The 17,198-nt window shown below is 41.7% G+C and overlaps 1 protein-coding gene across 1 annotated transcript; it reads left to right on the top strand.

The window, feature by feature from the left end:
* The first annotated feature begins 157 nt into the window (after positions 1 to 157).
* POLDIP3 (DNA polymerase delta interacting protein 3) lies at positions 158 to 17,098 on the top strand. The gene is made up of 9 exons (XM_054988156.1): positions 158 to 250; positions 3,752 to 4,139; positions 4,855 to 4,932; positions 6,614 to 6,709; positions 9,436 to 9,618; positions 10,021 to 10,098; positions 11,531 to 11,660; positions 12,837 to 12,903; positions 13,403 to 17,098. The coding sequence occupies exons 1-9, from the start codon at positions 186 to 188 to the stop codon at positions 13,575 to 13,577; spliced, it is 1,260 nt and encodes a 419-aa protein (XP_054844131.1). The 5' UTR covers positions 158 to 185; the 3' UTR covers positions 13,578 to 17,098.
* The last annotated feature ends 100 nt before the right edge of the window (positions 17,099 to 17,198 follow it).

Raw genomic sequence — 17,198 nt, 5'->3', positions numbered from 1 at the left:
TCCCGCGAGGCTCGCTCCCGCGTCTCTTTTCTCGTGCACGTCCAGCTTACTCGCAGAGTCGCGAGACTTCCCCACCCCGTCTCCTTTGCTATGAAGGTAAAGGAGGTGACGTCAGACCGGAAATAGTTGAACTTCATGTCCGGTTGCTTCGGTCGCTGCGACTTGTCTCCAGGCCTAGCGACAATATGGCGGACCTGTCTCTGGACGAGCTGATCAGGAAGCGCGGCGTCAGTGTAAACATGAAGGGGAGGTGAGCTGAGGGAAAGTGGGGCGCCGGCAGAGCTGAGGGGGGGCAGGAAGTGACTCTCCCTGTCGGTTGCAGCACAGATCCGAGTTGTGTTGTCCTTTGGTTCACGAACTGCTCTCTGTTTGTCTATTGTCAGTTGCAACCCACTGGAGCGTTTGCCTCTTTTGGGCCTTCGAGCTCGGGGCGGGATTTCTGGAACTCGGGATGGAAATCATTAACTATGCGGTGTGCGTTTGTGTAGGGGGTGATGGTGGTAGCTAATGTGGGTCTGTAGAGGAATTGTGACATTTCTCAGTTACCTCCCTTTCCCATGCCTTTTTGCTGCTGCTCCTCCTAAACACTCGGCCGCTGTGCAATCCCAGAAGGGCGCCTCTTGCAGCGTCTCCAAGGATGTTGTGGTGTTGCCAATCTTGGGATCGCAGGGCTTAGTCGTTGGCACTGCTGAAACGTTGCCTACCACGGGCCTACTGGGAAAGTGGTAGTACTCCTGCCTCTTCACTTTTGGAATAGTTGAAAAATTCATTCCAAGCTTTTCAGCCTCTGTTTCGTTCTCCCATAGTAAACTCCATCCCTTCTCTACTGAAGTTGGTTTTGTTGTAGATTCTTGTCTACTCTGCACCTGCTTGTCCTTTGCCAAGCATTTACTCAGCCTAAAGACAAAATCAAAAGAGTCCAGTAGCACCTTTAAGACTAACCAATTTTATTGTAGCATAAGCTTTCGGGAATCAAGTTCTCTTCATCAGATGCCTGATCAAAACTGGGCAGATACAGAAGAGGAGGGGAGAAGGGAGAGAGAGAGGAAAGAAGGGGACATATATCACAAAGAGACAGAATGCAATTAGCGTGGAGGCAATCAAAACATTCCTTTGCTTGGAAATGTAAACATCTCCTTTTGGTGTGCAGTCAGTTTGCCGTATTAGTTTGTAGCAGTGAAAGTATCCAATTCCTATGTAGTATAAGCTTTCGATAACCACAGCTCTCCCTGCCAGCTGCATCTGACAAAGAGAACTGTGGTCCCCGAAAGCCCACACCAGGCGTCACTGGGCTCCCCCAGATCACGCCTCTGTAAAGAGAATCTGTTACCTGTGATAATGTGATAACCATTCATAGTCTCTATTCAGTCCCAGCTTGACAGAGTCAAATTTGCATTTGAATTCCAATTCAGCAGCCTCCCGTTGGATTTTGTTTTTGAAAGGTTTCTGTTGAACCACAGCGACCTTTAAGTCTTTAGTGGAATGTCCTGGTAGATTGAAGTGTTCTCCCACTGGTTTTTGGACGTTTCCATTTCTAATGTCAGATTTGTGTCCATTTATTCTTTTGCGTAGAGGTTGGCTGGTTTGTCCAATGTACAGAGCAGAAGGACATTGTTGGCACATGAGGGCATATATCAGATTGGAGGATGAGCAGCTGTAAGAGCCAGAGACAGTGTAGTTGATGCCATTGGGTCCTGTAATTGTATTCCCTGGGTAGATATAGGGGCAGAGCTGATCAGGCATCTGATGAAGAGAACTTGATTCTCGAAAGCTTATGCTACAATAAAATTGGTTAGTCTTAAAGGTGCTACTGGACTCTTTTTGATTTTGCTACTACAGACTAACACGGCTAACTCCTCTGGATCTCAGCCTAAAGAGTTATCTTCCCAATTCGTCAGACTGCTCTTCTTTGCCTTAATAAACTTATCTGAGAGCCTGGGGTTTTTTTAAGGAAAGTTGTTCCCTCTTTGTACTTCGCTGCTGTTCTGCCCTAATAGTAATGATTATCATCATTTAGAAGTGACAGCTGCTTGCTGGGAACTAAAAAGAACTCAGACATGTAATAATCTATATTCTGAGCATTTATAATCTATATTGGCTGACCAACATAGGGATGTGGGGAAAGGTTAGGGAATGTTATTGTGGCATCAGCTGTATTTTACAGGAATCAAGAAGGCAGGCCCCTATTGTAAGGACCTTACAATCTAAAATTTGACTTGAGGAAGAGTGGCTGGGATAAATGGGTTTGATTTCATCCATCTTTCTATTGTTGGTTGTTAATCTTATTTATTCAATTAACTCTTCCTGCATGCCTGTTATCTATCCAGTGTAGATTTTAAGTGCTCTGCATAGGGACTAGCTTATATATGAGGTACATTCTAAACGATAATCGTTCAGTACTAAAATGATGAGTGCTTTCTGACCTTCTACCAGGCCTTCTGATCCTGCCTTCCCCTTGCAATTTGGTCTAAACATCTGCAGGAGCTTTCTGTGTGCATGTGCTCTATGGCCTGGGTGTAACATGTGGTTATCTATTGATGCATCTTCCTATCATAGCTACAGTTACGAAACTGAAGAAAAAACCCTATAATAGCATATCAATTTTAAATAGCATTATTGAGATGGGTGGACTCCAAGGACTGGAAGCATCCCACAAGTATATGAAGGCTGGCACCCTTCTGAAGAGCTGCCCAGCCATCATCTTGTTAAGAACGATGAAAGAAGATTCTGTGACCTCCTTAGGCGAGCATTCTAAGGAGTTTTCCACACTTTTTTTATTGTCAGTTTTGACCCCATGATGTTTCAGTTTATCCCCTGATTTCTGTGCACATTTTTTATCTTTGGTGGGTTTTTTTCTTACTTTTTTCCAGTTCTTCTGAGACCACTTTTACCCCAATCTTCCTTTGGCAGCTGATTTTGAGTTGATTTTTCCCTTCATGCATAATGTTTCTTTGTTTGGGTTTTTTTTTGTCCCAACCACTCCCATTATCTTTCAACCCACTTTTCAATGACTGGACAGACTGGACCACTCAGTCTTTTGTTTTCAGTCTTTTTAAAAAATGTCAATTTTATATCACTATACTGACCTACTGTTGTAGTAATAGTTTCAGTAGGTTCCTTGAATTTCCAGCTTTCATTTTTTTTAAAAAAAGTCTTTAGCAGCTTCCCTTGCAGAGATATAAGGGAAAAGGCAAGTCTCCACCAAGGAAGGGGTTAGAGACTTAACATTTTTCTAAAAAATTGATAACTGGTAATCCAGAGAACCTGCTGCATCTGTTATTACAATGGTAAACTGGTATAGCAATATGAATTTGACATTTTTAAAAAAATTGCAAAAGCCCTGGTGATTTCCCAGTCATCTCCTTTTATTTGTTATTTCTTATCCTTTTAATGCAGTTCTTAGGGATCTAAATTCAAAATTTTGGGAGTGAGGAAGAGCAAACAATAACATCTGCTCTGTGCTAGAGTAACATATGCATATTATTTAAGGAACCAACAGGAAAGTTAAACTTGATTCACTTGGTGGCTGTTTTACAGGACTAAGCTTCTTCTCTGATCAGCTGTCCTTTCTGTTGCATGTATACTAGAGCTGTTTGGTTTCGCTTCAGATGTTAAATCTCTGAAGTCTTTTCCTTCCGACTGGTTTGGAGCTGGCTCTCTCCCTTTGTTTCTGTTTTATTTCCTTGAGAGTTTTTTGTTTAAACTTCTTGAAATGTTGCATTTCAAGTAACATCTGATGTTTCTGTTCCAGGCTGAGCACCAGGCCAGTATTTGGTGGTATCAGATCTCGAATTGGAGTCCAACAAACTTTTCTTAGCAGGCCAGCATCAAGTGCTGGTTTCCAACGGACATTTGATGCACGTCAAAAGATTGGAGTTACTGATGCCCGGCAAAAAATTGGTGTGAAAGATGCTCGGGAGAAACTGCTTCAGAAAGATGCCAGGTTCAAAATTATAGGGAAGGTACAGGATGCCCGAGAGATGCTCAATTCTCGAAAGCAGCAGAGTGTTGAGAAGGTGACCAAAGTTGTTGATGCCAGAGAGAAGATTAGCTTGAAAAGGAGCGCGCCTGCTGCAGCCATTGTAAACACAGCTATGGAAACAGTGGCCCCTGCCATGAAGATAACAAAAACCATTCAAGTAGGTTATGGTTGCTGGCTCTGCAGCTGCCTTATGGAGTGTCAGCTGCTAGAGAGATGGCTCCATGGGGAGCAAGATGGGGAAAGCAGTAACCTAGTTTAATTATAAGAGAGAGAAATTTACACATGTGAGTTCCGGATTTCTGCTTTCTTCCATAATCTTGAGCTTTAAACCATTAATATCCCATTGATATCCCAGTTCTTCTTCCTACTTACATTTTCTGCATGATGAAACTAGTGTCGGTGCTTTCCCTAAAACTTAAATTGTTTCTTTGAGATCAAGTGAATTCGCTTGATTTTAGTCCTCCAAAGTCAAATATAAGGGCAATGTTAATGTTGTCTCTATTCAGGTTGCTTACTTTAGTATGGAATACTATTGCAATGTGTTTGCATATTGTTGTGTGGGGGGGAGTCTACAGAAAAAATTGCTTGTAATTTTCTTAGGTGTATGAGTGAAAAGGCTGATATAGTGTTACTATGGAAAGACAGTGTTTCAGATTTCTTATCTTGTTATGTCTGTGTCTACTGCTCATGTCAGTTAAATGTGCCATCAAAGGGAGAGATGGTACTTCTTAAAGCAAAAACAGGCTGGTACAAAGGGATCCAACACTGCTTATAGTCATAAACCATAGGCTTCATACTCTCCCATAAATTCAGGCCTGGAAATGTTCTGTTTTGGTGTTAATGATGTAACTTCCCTCCCCTCCCCACTACAGCAGAAGGCTGCAACTCCAACACACGCTCACCCTGCAGGTATGAAGATCAATGTTGTGAACAATCACACCCACAAACAGGTACGTGTCATTCATTAGCAGAATGGGAAATGCTCAGTTACTATAAAATATTTGGAGGGTTTTGAACAGAAAGTGTGCTTGTTCTATAAGATTGGCAAATGACTTCAACCTTTGCATGCCTCATGTAAATAATATATTCATGGGCCATTGTCAGGAATGCCATCTCCCCCTCCTAATTCTGAGCACTGATCATGGCCACTTCAGCAATTAGGCAGGTGAAACCCTTTTGTTTGTGAGACTGAAAGCTCTTCCTTGGCTTTCCAATCTCCGGGTTCATTCTAGGGTGTACCCATGCCCAAGATATGTATTCCAGACTCAGCTTAAATAAAAGTTAGGTTTATTAGCTTAAGGAAAGTTTGCAAAAAGCATAAAGCACTCTTACACAGGCAACAGGCATTAAAATAAGAAAACCTTACTGTTGCTACATAATAAAATCTGCCTATCTAAAAACTTGAGAGCTAGCTACCTAGGTATCTCTGTTTGGCATCCATTATTGCTTATCTTAACCATCCATTAAAATATGAGCCCTCTCCAATGCCTGGCTGGTTCAGCACAGGGACACGCTCAGGTGATGAACAGCATGCAGTTTTGAGCTTCCTTGGTTGAAGAAAACTGACTGGGGGAGTTGAGAAACCATCTTTTCAGGACTCGGTGAATCACCCATCAGCACAAGAGCCAATTGGGGCTGAACTGTTAATTAGTGTTTCAACTGTGTGAAAATCTAGGGAGTGAACATACAACCTCTCTGAGAACAGTCTCCCAAGGTCAAATCTCTGGGGAACTCAGCTACTGCTCCACAGCTACTGCTCCACAGCCCAGGAACCATATATCTGAGCTAGGCCACACCACAGTCTGAAAACACAATTCTGAACTTAAGTCCAGTCATTTTTACGAAAGACATAGTCGTAGGTTCCTTACAGCCATGGACTGAGAATGTTGTCTGCATTTGGTTCATTCAGACAAATCACTAGTGGTCATGTACAATGACTGACAGTGACAAATTGCTATGACGATAGTGAGTACTTTTGGAACCTTCCTCTCTGGTTCTGACTCTGCTCCTAGCGTTTTTCACACTTCAGTATCCTCTGACCTCTCTGCCCAGCCTCTCTTGTGCCACTGATTGGTTTTCTTTGAAATCACAGTGGACCTGAGCAAGCAAGCGGTCATATTTCCTTTGTTTGCAATTAGCTTAGTTCCTTTCATTTGACAATTGGTTAGACTAGTACTAGTCTGCTTAGTACTGAGGTAGATCAAGGAGAATTTGGATTTTGAGATCACTGAGCAGTTTTTGTTAAAATGTATTATGGACTTTTGAGGGGTACAATGTAAATGGGCTGAACAGGTTTTTAAACTCTTTGGCAAGCACAGACTGTGATATCCATAAAGTTCTGTGTCTACAGAGGCTGCAGATGTAGTTTCAGAAAGTTACATGCATATTTTCATTGCTTAAATTAACATAGGCAGTTGGATAGTGTATAGCAGTTGGATACTATATGCCACAGCATTGAAACAAATGTCTACGTGATCATTCTGAAGGGTCACCAGGGACGCAAATGGTAGTCATTTAACAGCTTACCTCATGAAAGCCTAGTCATGTTTGGAATATCCACCTCACATTTTAAAAAACCAGAAATCACAAGTAAACCACTTTAACTTAAATCATTTGTTTGGTATTTTTTAGTGCCTGTATGATGTGGAAGATGATGATGAAACTGTATCTCCCCTTCCTAGCAAACAGATGAAAATTACTACCACAAACAGCTTTCTTCATAATGCAGTAAGGGTCTGTCTTGGTGGTTTACTCACTTTCCTCTCCCTCACCACATGTCCCAATGTGCTCATGGATGCTGACATGCTCTGTGCTTACACTAAATGAACAAATTATTGCAGTCTTTTTGGCCTTGTGTTTGTTTCCAAATATGTAATATTATGGACCTGCCCAATTCTGTTTAATTATGCTTCCAGATTTACTTCTGAACAAATGTCCCCTTGAATCTGTAGACATACATTGCAGAGCATAAAGTCTGTCTTCTCTTTCACCTGTCTCCTCACTGCTATTTTCTTGTCTCCTTACTGCTTGGGCATTTTATCCTGCTCGTTCTAGGTTCTCTTGTAATGCATACTTGTTCAAACTACATATTAGCAGGCATCAGCATTCTGGCCAAAAATGGAGGAAACACAAATGGGGAAAGGAGAGCAAAAGTCCAGGTCTCTTCTAATCAAATCCAGCTCACTCGTATCAGTACTGAATCTGCACCTCCATATGTCTGAATTGCTTGAAGACAGTTTTAGAATTTACATTTTGGTGATTTGTGGCCTCCTGGTGTTTACTTGCAGTCCAAAGTTGATATTAAGCTGGAATATGGGGGGAGGGGATTCCATTCATCCACTAACTCCCACTTCTGTATCTCTTACTCAACCCCCACCTGCTCTTTTTGCCACCCAACCCTCCCATTGTCACCTCTGCTTTTTCCTTCCTTCCTCCTTCATGTCATTGCCTCTTTCTGTCCCTTCAGTTCTTCTGCTTTGTCCATTCTTCCTGGCTATTGTCTGTCTTCTCTAATTTTTTCATTGCCGCCTCATTCTCTTCTCCCACCCCAACCCTTCTGGCCACTGCCACATGTTCAGCAATGTTTAGCAAGGCTGGTTAGGCAACACTTAAATGGCAGCTGAGTCTCGCAGACCCCCTCCCCAAGTGGTTTTTTTTCCTGCAAATCTTCCCATGTTTGTAGAAAAATTCCCGCATTTGGGTGGTCCCCTGTAGTAGACTTTTTAAAAATCTGCATTGTGGCATCATATTCAGTGTTAGATATAGAATAATGTCTTGTTGCCAGTAGAGTCTTGTACAGACTTTCTGGGTGAGTTATGAAATGACACATCATATGCTGTTAATTCACTTTGCCCTTTATCAGTCAGAGGTTTAGAAAAGATTGTCATGATTTTTTACAGTTTATACAACTAAACTTCATGGGATGCTGTACAATGAGCTTCATAGATTTAAAAAACGCTTCCCTTTGGTTTTTCATGAGGACTTCTTTTTGAGGGGTAGAGGGACAGTAATGAGAGGTTTTTTTTAGTTGCTTTAGTTCATGGCCTAGTAGTTCATATGCAGCTTATTCCTCTCTCTAAGCTAAAGCCTTTATTTTTGAAGACCACAGCTAACTTCCTCTGGAACAGTGCCCGTGGGCTTAAAAGGATTATTTTGACAGAAATAGGCTGTGGGTTGCAACCTAATTTTGTAATCTGTACTGAAGTTGTTTCCTTCTCTTTATTGCCTTTGTTTCATTGCTTCTTTTGTGTCAGCATCTGTTAAAACTTTGAAATGGTCAATCAGAATGGCACATTGCAGTCCAGAATGGATTTATGATGGAGCCTTATGTATTGTGGTATTCTGTTTTCCATTATGATCAGACCTGTAAACAGAGATAACATTTTCAGCATATTATCGAAATCTCTCCTATATGGTACAAGCCGTTGTGACACTCGGTACTGTTTTAGCAATTTCAGAATCTAAGCATGTAATTTCGGAAATATTTCAAAATAATAATTCTTAGTTTGTCATATGCTTCTTGCAGTACTCTACACAGCTTACCTCTTTTTCAACCATTTTAATTCTTTGTTAATAGTCTGAGAACAGGTCCTTTGTTGTTTCCCAAATTAATTCCCGATCCTAAATATATTGGCCACAGCCCTGCATTTTTGCGTACATGAAGTCAGCCAGGGTAGGTTTCTCCTATTTTTTCATGTGAAGAGAAATGTTTGGAATGTGTACACTGAGCGATGGCCTCAGTCCATGTGAAATATTTTCCTTTCATGAGCAACAGGCGTAACTCTGGCTCCTTCATACTATATGTGATCATGTGACAGAGCTAGCATGATGTAGTGGTTAGAGTGCTGGACTAGGATCTGGTAAGCTGAGTCCCTGCTGTGCCACAGAAGTGCATGGGGTGACCTTGCACCAGTTGTACATTGTCAACCTAACCTACCTCACATGATTGTTCTGAGGTTAAACTGGAGGATGGGAGAATGTTGTATGCCACTTTGGGTCCCCATTGTGGAGAAAAGGGGGGTGTAAACAATGTAAATAAAATATTTTGCTGTTCTGAAGCTGCCAAGAAGTGTCTGCAGGAAGAACTTTACTTACTGTTATGGCATGTTTGGTGGGGGCGGGGAATATCTGTTCCATTCTATCAAATTAAATGGTTATAATGAATGTCATGTCTGTGTATGCAATGTGAAACATACCCCTTTCAAAGAGCTCTAGAAATACAATTGCTTCTGGTCCATACAGGAGTCTTTTAAGTGCGTCTCTGAGTGCATTGGAGAACTGTGGCAGTGAGGGGTTAAGCAGCTGCAGATCTTTCTACCACATTGACTTTGTTCCTGGACTTAAACCTCTCTAGAATGGGAGATGATGTTGATTGGCATTTGGCTGCTTAGAGGAAAAAGTTCTAGGTTTGGCACTTGTAACATTCAGGGATGTTTTGTTCTCCATTTATGTAGGCTGGGCTCAGTGGCAGTAAGTTCTCTCTATCAAAGACTGTTCCCCTCACAAAAGTGGTCCAGAATGACACCTATACAGCCCCCTCATCTCCACCTTCTCCCATCCGGACAAAGACCCTGACAAACATGTCCCGAACCTTGGTGACCAAGGAAGAACCCCCTAAAGAGCCTGCACCAGTTGAGGTGAGTAATCCAAAAGAAGTCTTCTTTGTAGCAACTACAGACCCCTACTCATAACAAACAAGTTCTCATTTAGCTTTTCCCAGAACTGAGAGCAGAACTGAATGTGCATCCCAGCAGTAACTTGAATGGATAGAGTTTGAGACCCAAGAGAGAGTTCCTGCTCATGTTTTTTGAGCAGCAGAACCAACTGTTATAACTGATGTTTGGATGAAAGAAGAACCTAAAAGATTAGTTGGAATCATGCAAATTAGTGAAAATTCTGTGAAAGCTGAACTTTCCTGAGCCTTACTCCTTCAATTCATCAGTTTCCCTCTTCCCCAGAGTATTTTAAGTTTTCTGCTCACACATGCCATGTCCTTTCTATCCACTGTGCATATGACACATTTGTCTGTTTCTTGGCAGCCGGCCTTCAGCCCATTAGAAGGTACCAAGATGACTGTGAACAATTTACACCCTCGAGTCACAGAGGAGGACATCGTTGTGAGTATCATATTTTTGAGGCCTGGAGGCTGGGACTAATCTGTTTCATGTATCCCTGTGCTGAAGGATGTGCACTGATTACCCCATCTGTTTCTGGGCACAACTCAGACTGCTGTTTCTTACCTTTAAGGCCCTAAATAGCTTGGGGATTTTAAACTGCCTCGGGCAAGATTCTGAAGAGACAGCATAGAAATATCCAAAATAAATAAAATAAATTATTCCTTATATGCTATCATCTTGTCAACATTGCTATTGTACCAAATACAAATACACCAGTCTTTACGCAAAAGCATAGACTGACAAAGTTTAACATTAAAAAAAAAATCACAATATTCAGAAACCCAGGGGGGAGAGAGAGATTTCAGTCTTCCACGCCACTCTCTTACTGACCTGAATGTCACTATCCTTCAACAGAAGACCTCAGAAGGGAGACTACAGTGTGACACTGCTGAACTGGGACTAATTAAGAGGTTTCACGCTATCTCCCACCCACCCTAGACTTGGGATTTTATCTCATTGTGAGTGAGTGAGTGAGTGAGTGAGTGAGTGAGTGAGTGAGTGAGTGAGTGAGTGAGTGAGTGAGTGAGTGAGTGAGTGAATGAATGAATGAATGAATGAATGAATGAATGAATGAATGAATGAATTATTACAGCCAAAGACCAACTTAGAAGTGAATACAGTAATCACTTTTGGTGTAAACAGTGCTAAAAGAACTTTGGACTGTGAACCTGTTGCAGGTGTTAGCTAGTGAATTAGCATAATTAGTGAATGATCTCTGTGTTTTTCTTGACTAGATTCGAATTTTACATAGTCGTATTATGTAATGTGATGTACTTCCCATATTTCATGGTGCGTTAACTCTGATGTATGTTTTGGATTTTTTTCATATCCCCTACATAAAATGACAGCATAATGAGGATTCTCCTCATTGCCTCTGAAAAAGTGGGCTCTTGTCCATGAAAGCTCATCCTGGAATAAAACAGGGTGCCACAACAAACTAATGCGGCAGCCCCACTAGAATTACATTTTGGTATCAGTGGTGGCAGGTGTCCTGCAGAATGAATGAATCCTGACACTTGTGCCAAACAGGCAGAACTAGTCTACTTAGTTCGCATGATATCCCCTGTAATGGGAAGAAGCCCCTCCTAGTGATAGTTGGAAAGCAACAGTTGATTGCAATGGCCTTGATTTTTTCATATTACGTATCTCTTACTGTATGCAGTTCTAGTATCTACAGTGTACCATATCTTAATACTTTCATATGTGTCTCACATGTGTCCTTCAAATATGTAATAATATCCCAGCTTTCTACTGCTTGGATGTCAAAAAAGGCTTACACTTCTGAATGTGGGAGCTCCCAGGGAAGGGTCTACAATGTGTAAGTCTTAAAGATAATAAGCAATGCTAATAAATTTATTTGCTCTTTCCGCAGGAGTTGTTCTGTGTATGTGGTGCTTTGAAGCGAGCCCGTCTAGTGCACCCTGGAATGGCTGAGGTGGTGTTTGTGAAAAAGGACGATGCCATCACTGCGTATAAGAAATACAACAACAGGTGTTTGGATGGTAAGTGTAGCAGCATGTCCTACCAGAGTTCTTGGATGGTATTGTAGATGTGTCAACTGTTTAAGAACTTGTTGGAAACTGGGAAGAGGGGTATTACTGTTTGCTGGGACAGTACTGACTCTGGGAAGGCCCAGAGTCAATTTCCAGGAAGTGTCGGGTGCTCAGCTTGGCAGCCACTGAATTTACACTGTTTGGGATAGTGTCACAGGCTTGCCCTTTTTGTGGAGGCCTCACAGTTAGGGACTGTAAGGACACTCAGTCAAGACCTGTGCCCAGTTACCTGAGCATGCAGGAAGCCTTTGCTCCCCTAAAGGGAGAGAGACTCATTTTGAGTATATTCTCTGACTGAAATATTTGGGCTTTGGGCATTGTGTTATTTGCTCATTTTTATTAAAACAGCAAAAAGCCTTGTTGGAAATGGCAAGGAATCTCTTTAGGATCATCTGTTTGTGTGTCCATCGTTTCACTTCAGTCTTGGTATTTTTGTAAAGAAAAAAACAGTTTTCCATAACATGGCAAGATTGCTTTGACTCTCAACTCGACGTTATTCTGTTAAGAAATGAAAACAACAATCAGCCACAAGGAAAAGGCCTTGGTTCTCAGAAATCCAGGCCTTACTTCTCAGATAGCCAAGTCTCTGCCACAGATACTATGCTGTGCACTGAAACGTAGTCTGGGTCACAGATCCAAGAAGAGCTCTCAGAGTTCATAAAGGAAAATTCTGGTTGAGGGAATGTTGGGGGACAGATGAAGGGGATCTAAGGATGGGACAGGAATTCACTAGTCCCTTCCCATGTATTCCTTTTGGGCATTTAATCAGAGCCCTCTCCTTTGCTTCCTATATGATTGGAACACATCTGGGTTAAATACTTGAAGTTTTGAGCTGAGATAGTGGCTGGTTTTGAGGTACTAATACATAAAAAAGAGCAAATGTTTACCGGGCCATTCAGGCAGACCTTTCTGAAAACGCTGCCCTAACCTGCTACATCCTATTTTGCTTTGTCTGAACACTGATCTTTGCTGATTATCCTTCTACAAATTGGAGGCAATTGCGCGGCACAAGAGGAAACCATTTTTTCAGACATCCACTCCACCTTCACCAAGCGTGATTAACAAATGAGTGCAATACTTCTTTCTATGCTAGAATGTTTAGTTTCCTTTGTTTTCATTCATCAGGGCAACCGATGAAATGCAACCTTCATATGAATGGAAATATCATCACATCTGACCAACCCATCTTGCTGTAAGTGTTTATAGCCTTGTGTTTATAAAACTGGTATTTTTCCTGGCAGCATCATAGAATACCTTGTTCTGTAGCATAATGTTAAAGGAGGTTTGTTGAAAGGGAGATAAAAGCCTTTGTCCATTTTTCTCTTTAAATGTCCTGTTCCTGCTACACAGATTTTTCAATTGCACAAGCAGCAGCTGTAGTTCCTGCTTATGGCTACAGCAGGTTTCACCCAACCTGTTAACTGCTAGCTTTAATCATCAGAAGGAGAATTTTGATTCAGAATGTAACTGATCCCTATTTCAACCCTTACAGATCAGAGGTTTGGATGTGCTTCCCTGCTCTGTATTATTCTCCCCATGACATTGGATAGCTTTAAGCCAGAAGAATGTTTCAGGCTATTTAACTAGCTATGTGGTACCATGGCTGGAAACCACTGAAAAGTGTAAACTTGGATGCTCAGCTCAGTACCTTGTTCTGTCTTGAAATTAAATTTGCTTGTTTTTTCCCATAGTCGATTAAGCGACACCCCCTCAGTGAAGAAAGAAGGTGAACCTCGTCGGACAAGTGTAGCAGCCTCCTCAAATCCACCTGCTGAGGTAGACCCTGATACCATCTTGAAGGCACTCTTCAAATCCTCGGGGACCTCCTCCTCTGTGCAGCCTACAGAGTTCAAAATCAAACTTTGAGGAGTGGAAAGCAAGAAGTGGACTGGAAAATGCATTGAGCACGGGGAATAGGGAGACTCATGCAGGAACACAACTGTTACTGCAGTTGACCGTGCTGAGACCTATGTTTTTCTACAATTGCTACCTTCCTGTACAATAGAAATCTCCCTAATGTATGTGTTCTGTTTTCATAGTTGGAGTTTCTGTCCGCATATTTCTAAAGGATTAATCTTCCCTTCCTCCAGTGAGAAATATAGCACCAAGCTTAGTCCATGTAACTCCTTCCTTTGTTTCAGTCCCCGCAGTAGCCAGCCAGGAAAGGTGCATCTGGCAATGTGTGCAACAAGCATCTTGTTTGGGCTTGCATCCTTTGAGTGCGAGATAGTCTTTTTACTTTTGACTGGTGATAAACTACATTTCATTTTCAGTGCAACAGTGTCTGGGTCTGAGACCAGGTGTGGGGCTGGACTTCCACATTCTTAATAATATCTTTAGCAAATTTTGAAACTGTAACATTAAGTTCATGCAGCATCCCATAGTAAGTTAAGGCACCTCCTCTGTGAAGAAGGAAGGGACTGTGCAGGCAGTGGGAGGAATTGTATGGGTATGGGAACATAGCATGTCTTACGTTTTTATTCTCTGCCTGGTCATGTTGAACGTTTATTAGCAAGAGAAGAAAGGGCCTCAACACTGATGTGGTCTTCAGTTCGAAGATGTCTCAGAGATGCTTTCTCATCCTGGGGATGCATGGGCTTTGTTCAGCTGTAAAATAGTCCTTTACACTTTGTTTGTCCTCTCCTTGTCAACTGTTCCAAGATGAGACAAAGTGGCTTTACTCCCTCTCCCCTTCAGCTTTTCAGGAATGGTCAAAACAATCCACCTTTCTTTTATTATGCTTTGAAAGCACTGCAGTCAGTAGAGGTCCTCATCAGATCTAAATTCATGCCAACGTGTGCCGAACATGAAGATTGCTGGGAGAATAAACTTCTAGAGGTCTTGGAACTGCTTTGAGGGCTTCTCATCCTGTGCTGCCCTTCCTTCATTCCACAGCAAAGGTTCCTTGCTCACTAAGGTGAGTTCAGTCACAGAAACAACTTCCACCTCCTTCTCTTTAGAAATGTTTCATAGTGAAAATGGCATCTTTTAACACTCCATTATATTTGGGCCAGACTACGCTACTGCTGTGCAGCACTATTGCTTACTTGTCTGTACTGGAAAATAGCAACGTGCCACATGCAGTCGATATTGAGAGACATACACCAGTTTGGCATACAACAGGAGGTAGGGAGTGAACCAAGTTACAAGTTAGGAGGATGCACGTTTTGTCCATCTTTCACTGAATTGCCAGTCTTCACTAGGAGATATGCACTCCTTTTTGTTAATATCATGTTACCCAGTGAAAACAGCAAATTGTCAACAGTTTAAACAAATGTATTAATTTAAACTAAATCCAAGTGAAGGATACTAAAAGCTACCTCTAAATTATGGCTGGGGGTGGGTGGGTTGGCAGGCTTAAATCTCTATCCTTCCAGCTACGAAGTTAGCTTTCTGTTAATCTGTGCTGAAATCCCGTAGTGTAATTAGATCACTTTTATAGCAGAGCCTGCTGCTCTGTGAATTCTGTATCTTTTGCTTTTGATCTCTACAGTCTCTTAGTTTCATCTGGTTACCTCCCAGCAGAAGCCTCCGGGACATGAAAGGAGGCTTGTTTCCAGTGGGATTTGCTCATCTGGAGTATTCATTTTGGTCTGATCATAATGTTACCTTTACTAGGGAGATGCTGCTTGTAAACTGCAGATCTTTTGTGTGTGTACAGAATTGCAGATCCCTGTCCCAGACATCTGTGCTTCACTAGGAATGGTTAGTTACAGGGGAAGGGAAGGCTGGGGCTGGAGGACACTATGTATTATGTTTCTGAATAAACATTTGTTATACAGAGACAGGATTCTGCACCAGTTCTTTACACTGCAAGGAAACAAAAAGGTAAATCAGTGGAGAGGGCAACTTTTCTACTGAACTTTGGATGCCCTTTCTTTTGTCCAGCCAACAGAATTGATGGTCAGACTTCCCCTGGACTGTCTCACTAAAGGCAGCCAGGGAAGGCTTGCTTGTTGGAATACCACCCAGTGGTGTTCAGCCTGGCCGCCTCTCTGACGTGACACATGACTGTGGCCAGGTATGCTTTTTTGGGGGGATGTCTGAGAAGCTATGAGGAAAAAAAGTGTTATCAGATGTATAAACCAGATTATGCTATCAGTTCATTCTTCCATTACATGTCTGTTTCTCTTTTCCCTGATTAGCCCCAAGCTTATCCTGGTGGGTGTTTTGACAGTTCTAGCACAAATTTACGTACCATCTTTGTCTACGAAGGAAAATCCTCTGTGGAAGCTTTAAGGCTTTTATGATTTAGTTTTCATCTAACAAAAGGATTATTTTGTGCAAAGTTTTATAGATGTGTGGAATGATAACAGGGCAAAGTAAGAAGCCAGCACTGGGAACTGGAGTGTGGTATTTAAAGGGCTTTATAACCCCCAAATCAACAGAGTTGTAAAAGTGATGATAAAGGTGTTCAGGTTGCTGCGCAGATTATTTTACAAAACAGAATAAAGAAAATGCAACCTAAACGGTCAAGTATTATTGTATAATATTAATTCTACATAGTAGACTTCATTGGTTGTAGCATTTACTGATTAGATGAAAGTATTTTTTGATTCCCAGCATATACCTCCAAAGTACTATGAAAGTCACTACTATGGAAGTCAGTCCCCGTGATCATGTAATCATTTGAGTTCATCACATTTCAGTCTAGAAATATAACATTCTGCACCTTCTGAGGAACATTAGAGTTTTCAAAGAGAATAATTTGACATGAAATGGGAAATGCCCGATCATTATGGAGCGGCTAAGCCAGTCAGTGTTGTTCTCTATGCACTCTCTCTTGGGGATTCATTCAGACTTCTGACCCTGGGTATACTCCATGCAAAAGGCCCAGAAGAGAGAGTGTGTGACATTTTCTCACTGTCCAGAGGATGCTATGTGGCAAGGCAACAAACGGCACATCAAAGCTCCACATTGAACAGTAATACATGAAAAGCTTAAATCCAAACCGAGGATTCTTCAATTTTCAATTTATAAACCGAAGACAGCTCAAGTTCTTGAGACTGCTACACATTTTCCAATATCCTTTCTTTCCTGTATTGTTGATGTGACCAGAAGGGGAGGGGGCTGTCCTGGGTTTCTGAGTGATATTTGGACTTTGCTGGCTTCTGTCTTTCCAGTTAGATGATTCTCACTATTTAGTTTTTCTTCTGTGAATGCAAGTGCTGTCATCTAACAATAACAACAGCTCAAAACAACAAGACAGCACAGCACATGCACTGAAAGTTGGTATGGAGGTCTTTAGAACACAACTTGAAAAATCCTCCCTTCAAAAATGTTTTTATTTGTAATATCTAGCCTGCTGAAGAGCTCTGGTGAGCACCAAAGCTTGCACAATGTTTCGTGATATTTGAGTTGGCCCTAATAAAAATTAATTACATGGATTTGGGGTTTTGTTTTGTGTGGGTCAGTACAGCTAGCTACAACTTCTATCTGCTCCTAGCCTTCTTAGGACCACAGGGAAACGACAACTTCGAGAAAATC

Source organism: Eublepharis macularius, chromosome 9, assembly GCF_028583425.1.
Source record: "Eublepharis macularius isolate TG4126 chromosome 9, MPM_Emac_v1.0, whole genome shotgun sequence".
Taxonomy (NCBI): Eukaryota; Metazoa; Chordata; class Lepidosauria; order Squamata; family Eublepharidae; genus Eublepharis; species Eublepharis macularius.
This window is presented reverse-complemented; position numbering and strand designations above follow the sequence as displayed.

Bases quoted from the DNA above. Each gene is read 5' to 3' on its own strand.
- POLDIP3 (XM_054988156.1), top strand. From the start codon at position 186: ATGGCGGACCTGTCTCTGGACGAGCTGATCAGGAAGCGCGGCGTCAGT. The intron at 9,619-10,020 runs GTGAGTAATCCA...GTTTCTTGGCAG, and splicing joins AAGAGCCTGCACCAGTTGAG to CCGGCCTTCAGCCCATTAGA. The intron at 11,661-12,836 runs GTAAGTGTAGCA...TTCATTCATCAG, and splicing joins CAACAACAGGTGTTTGGATG to GGCAACCGATGAAATGCAAC.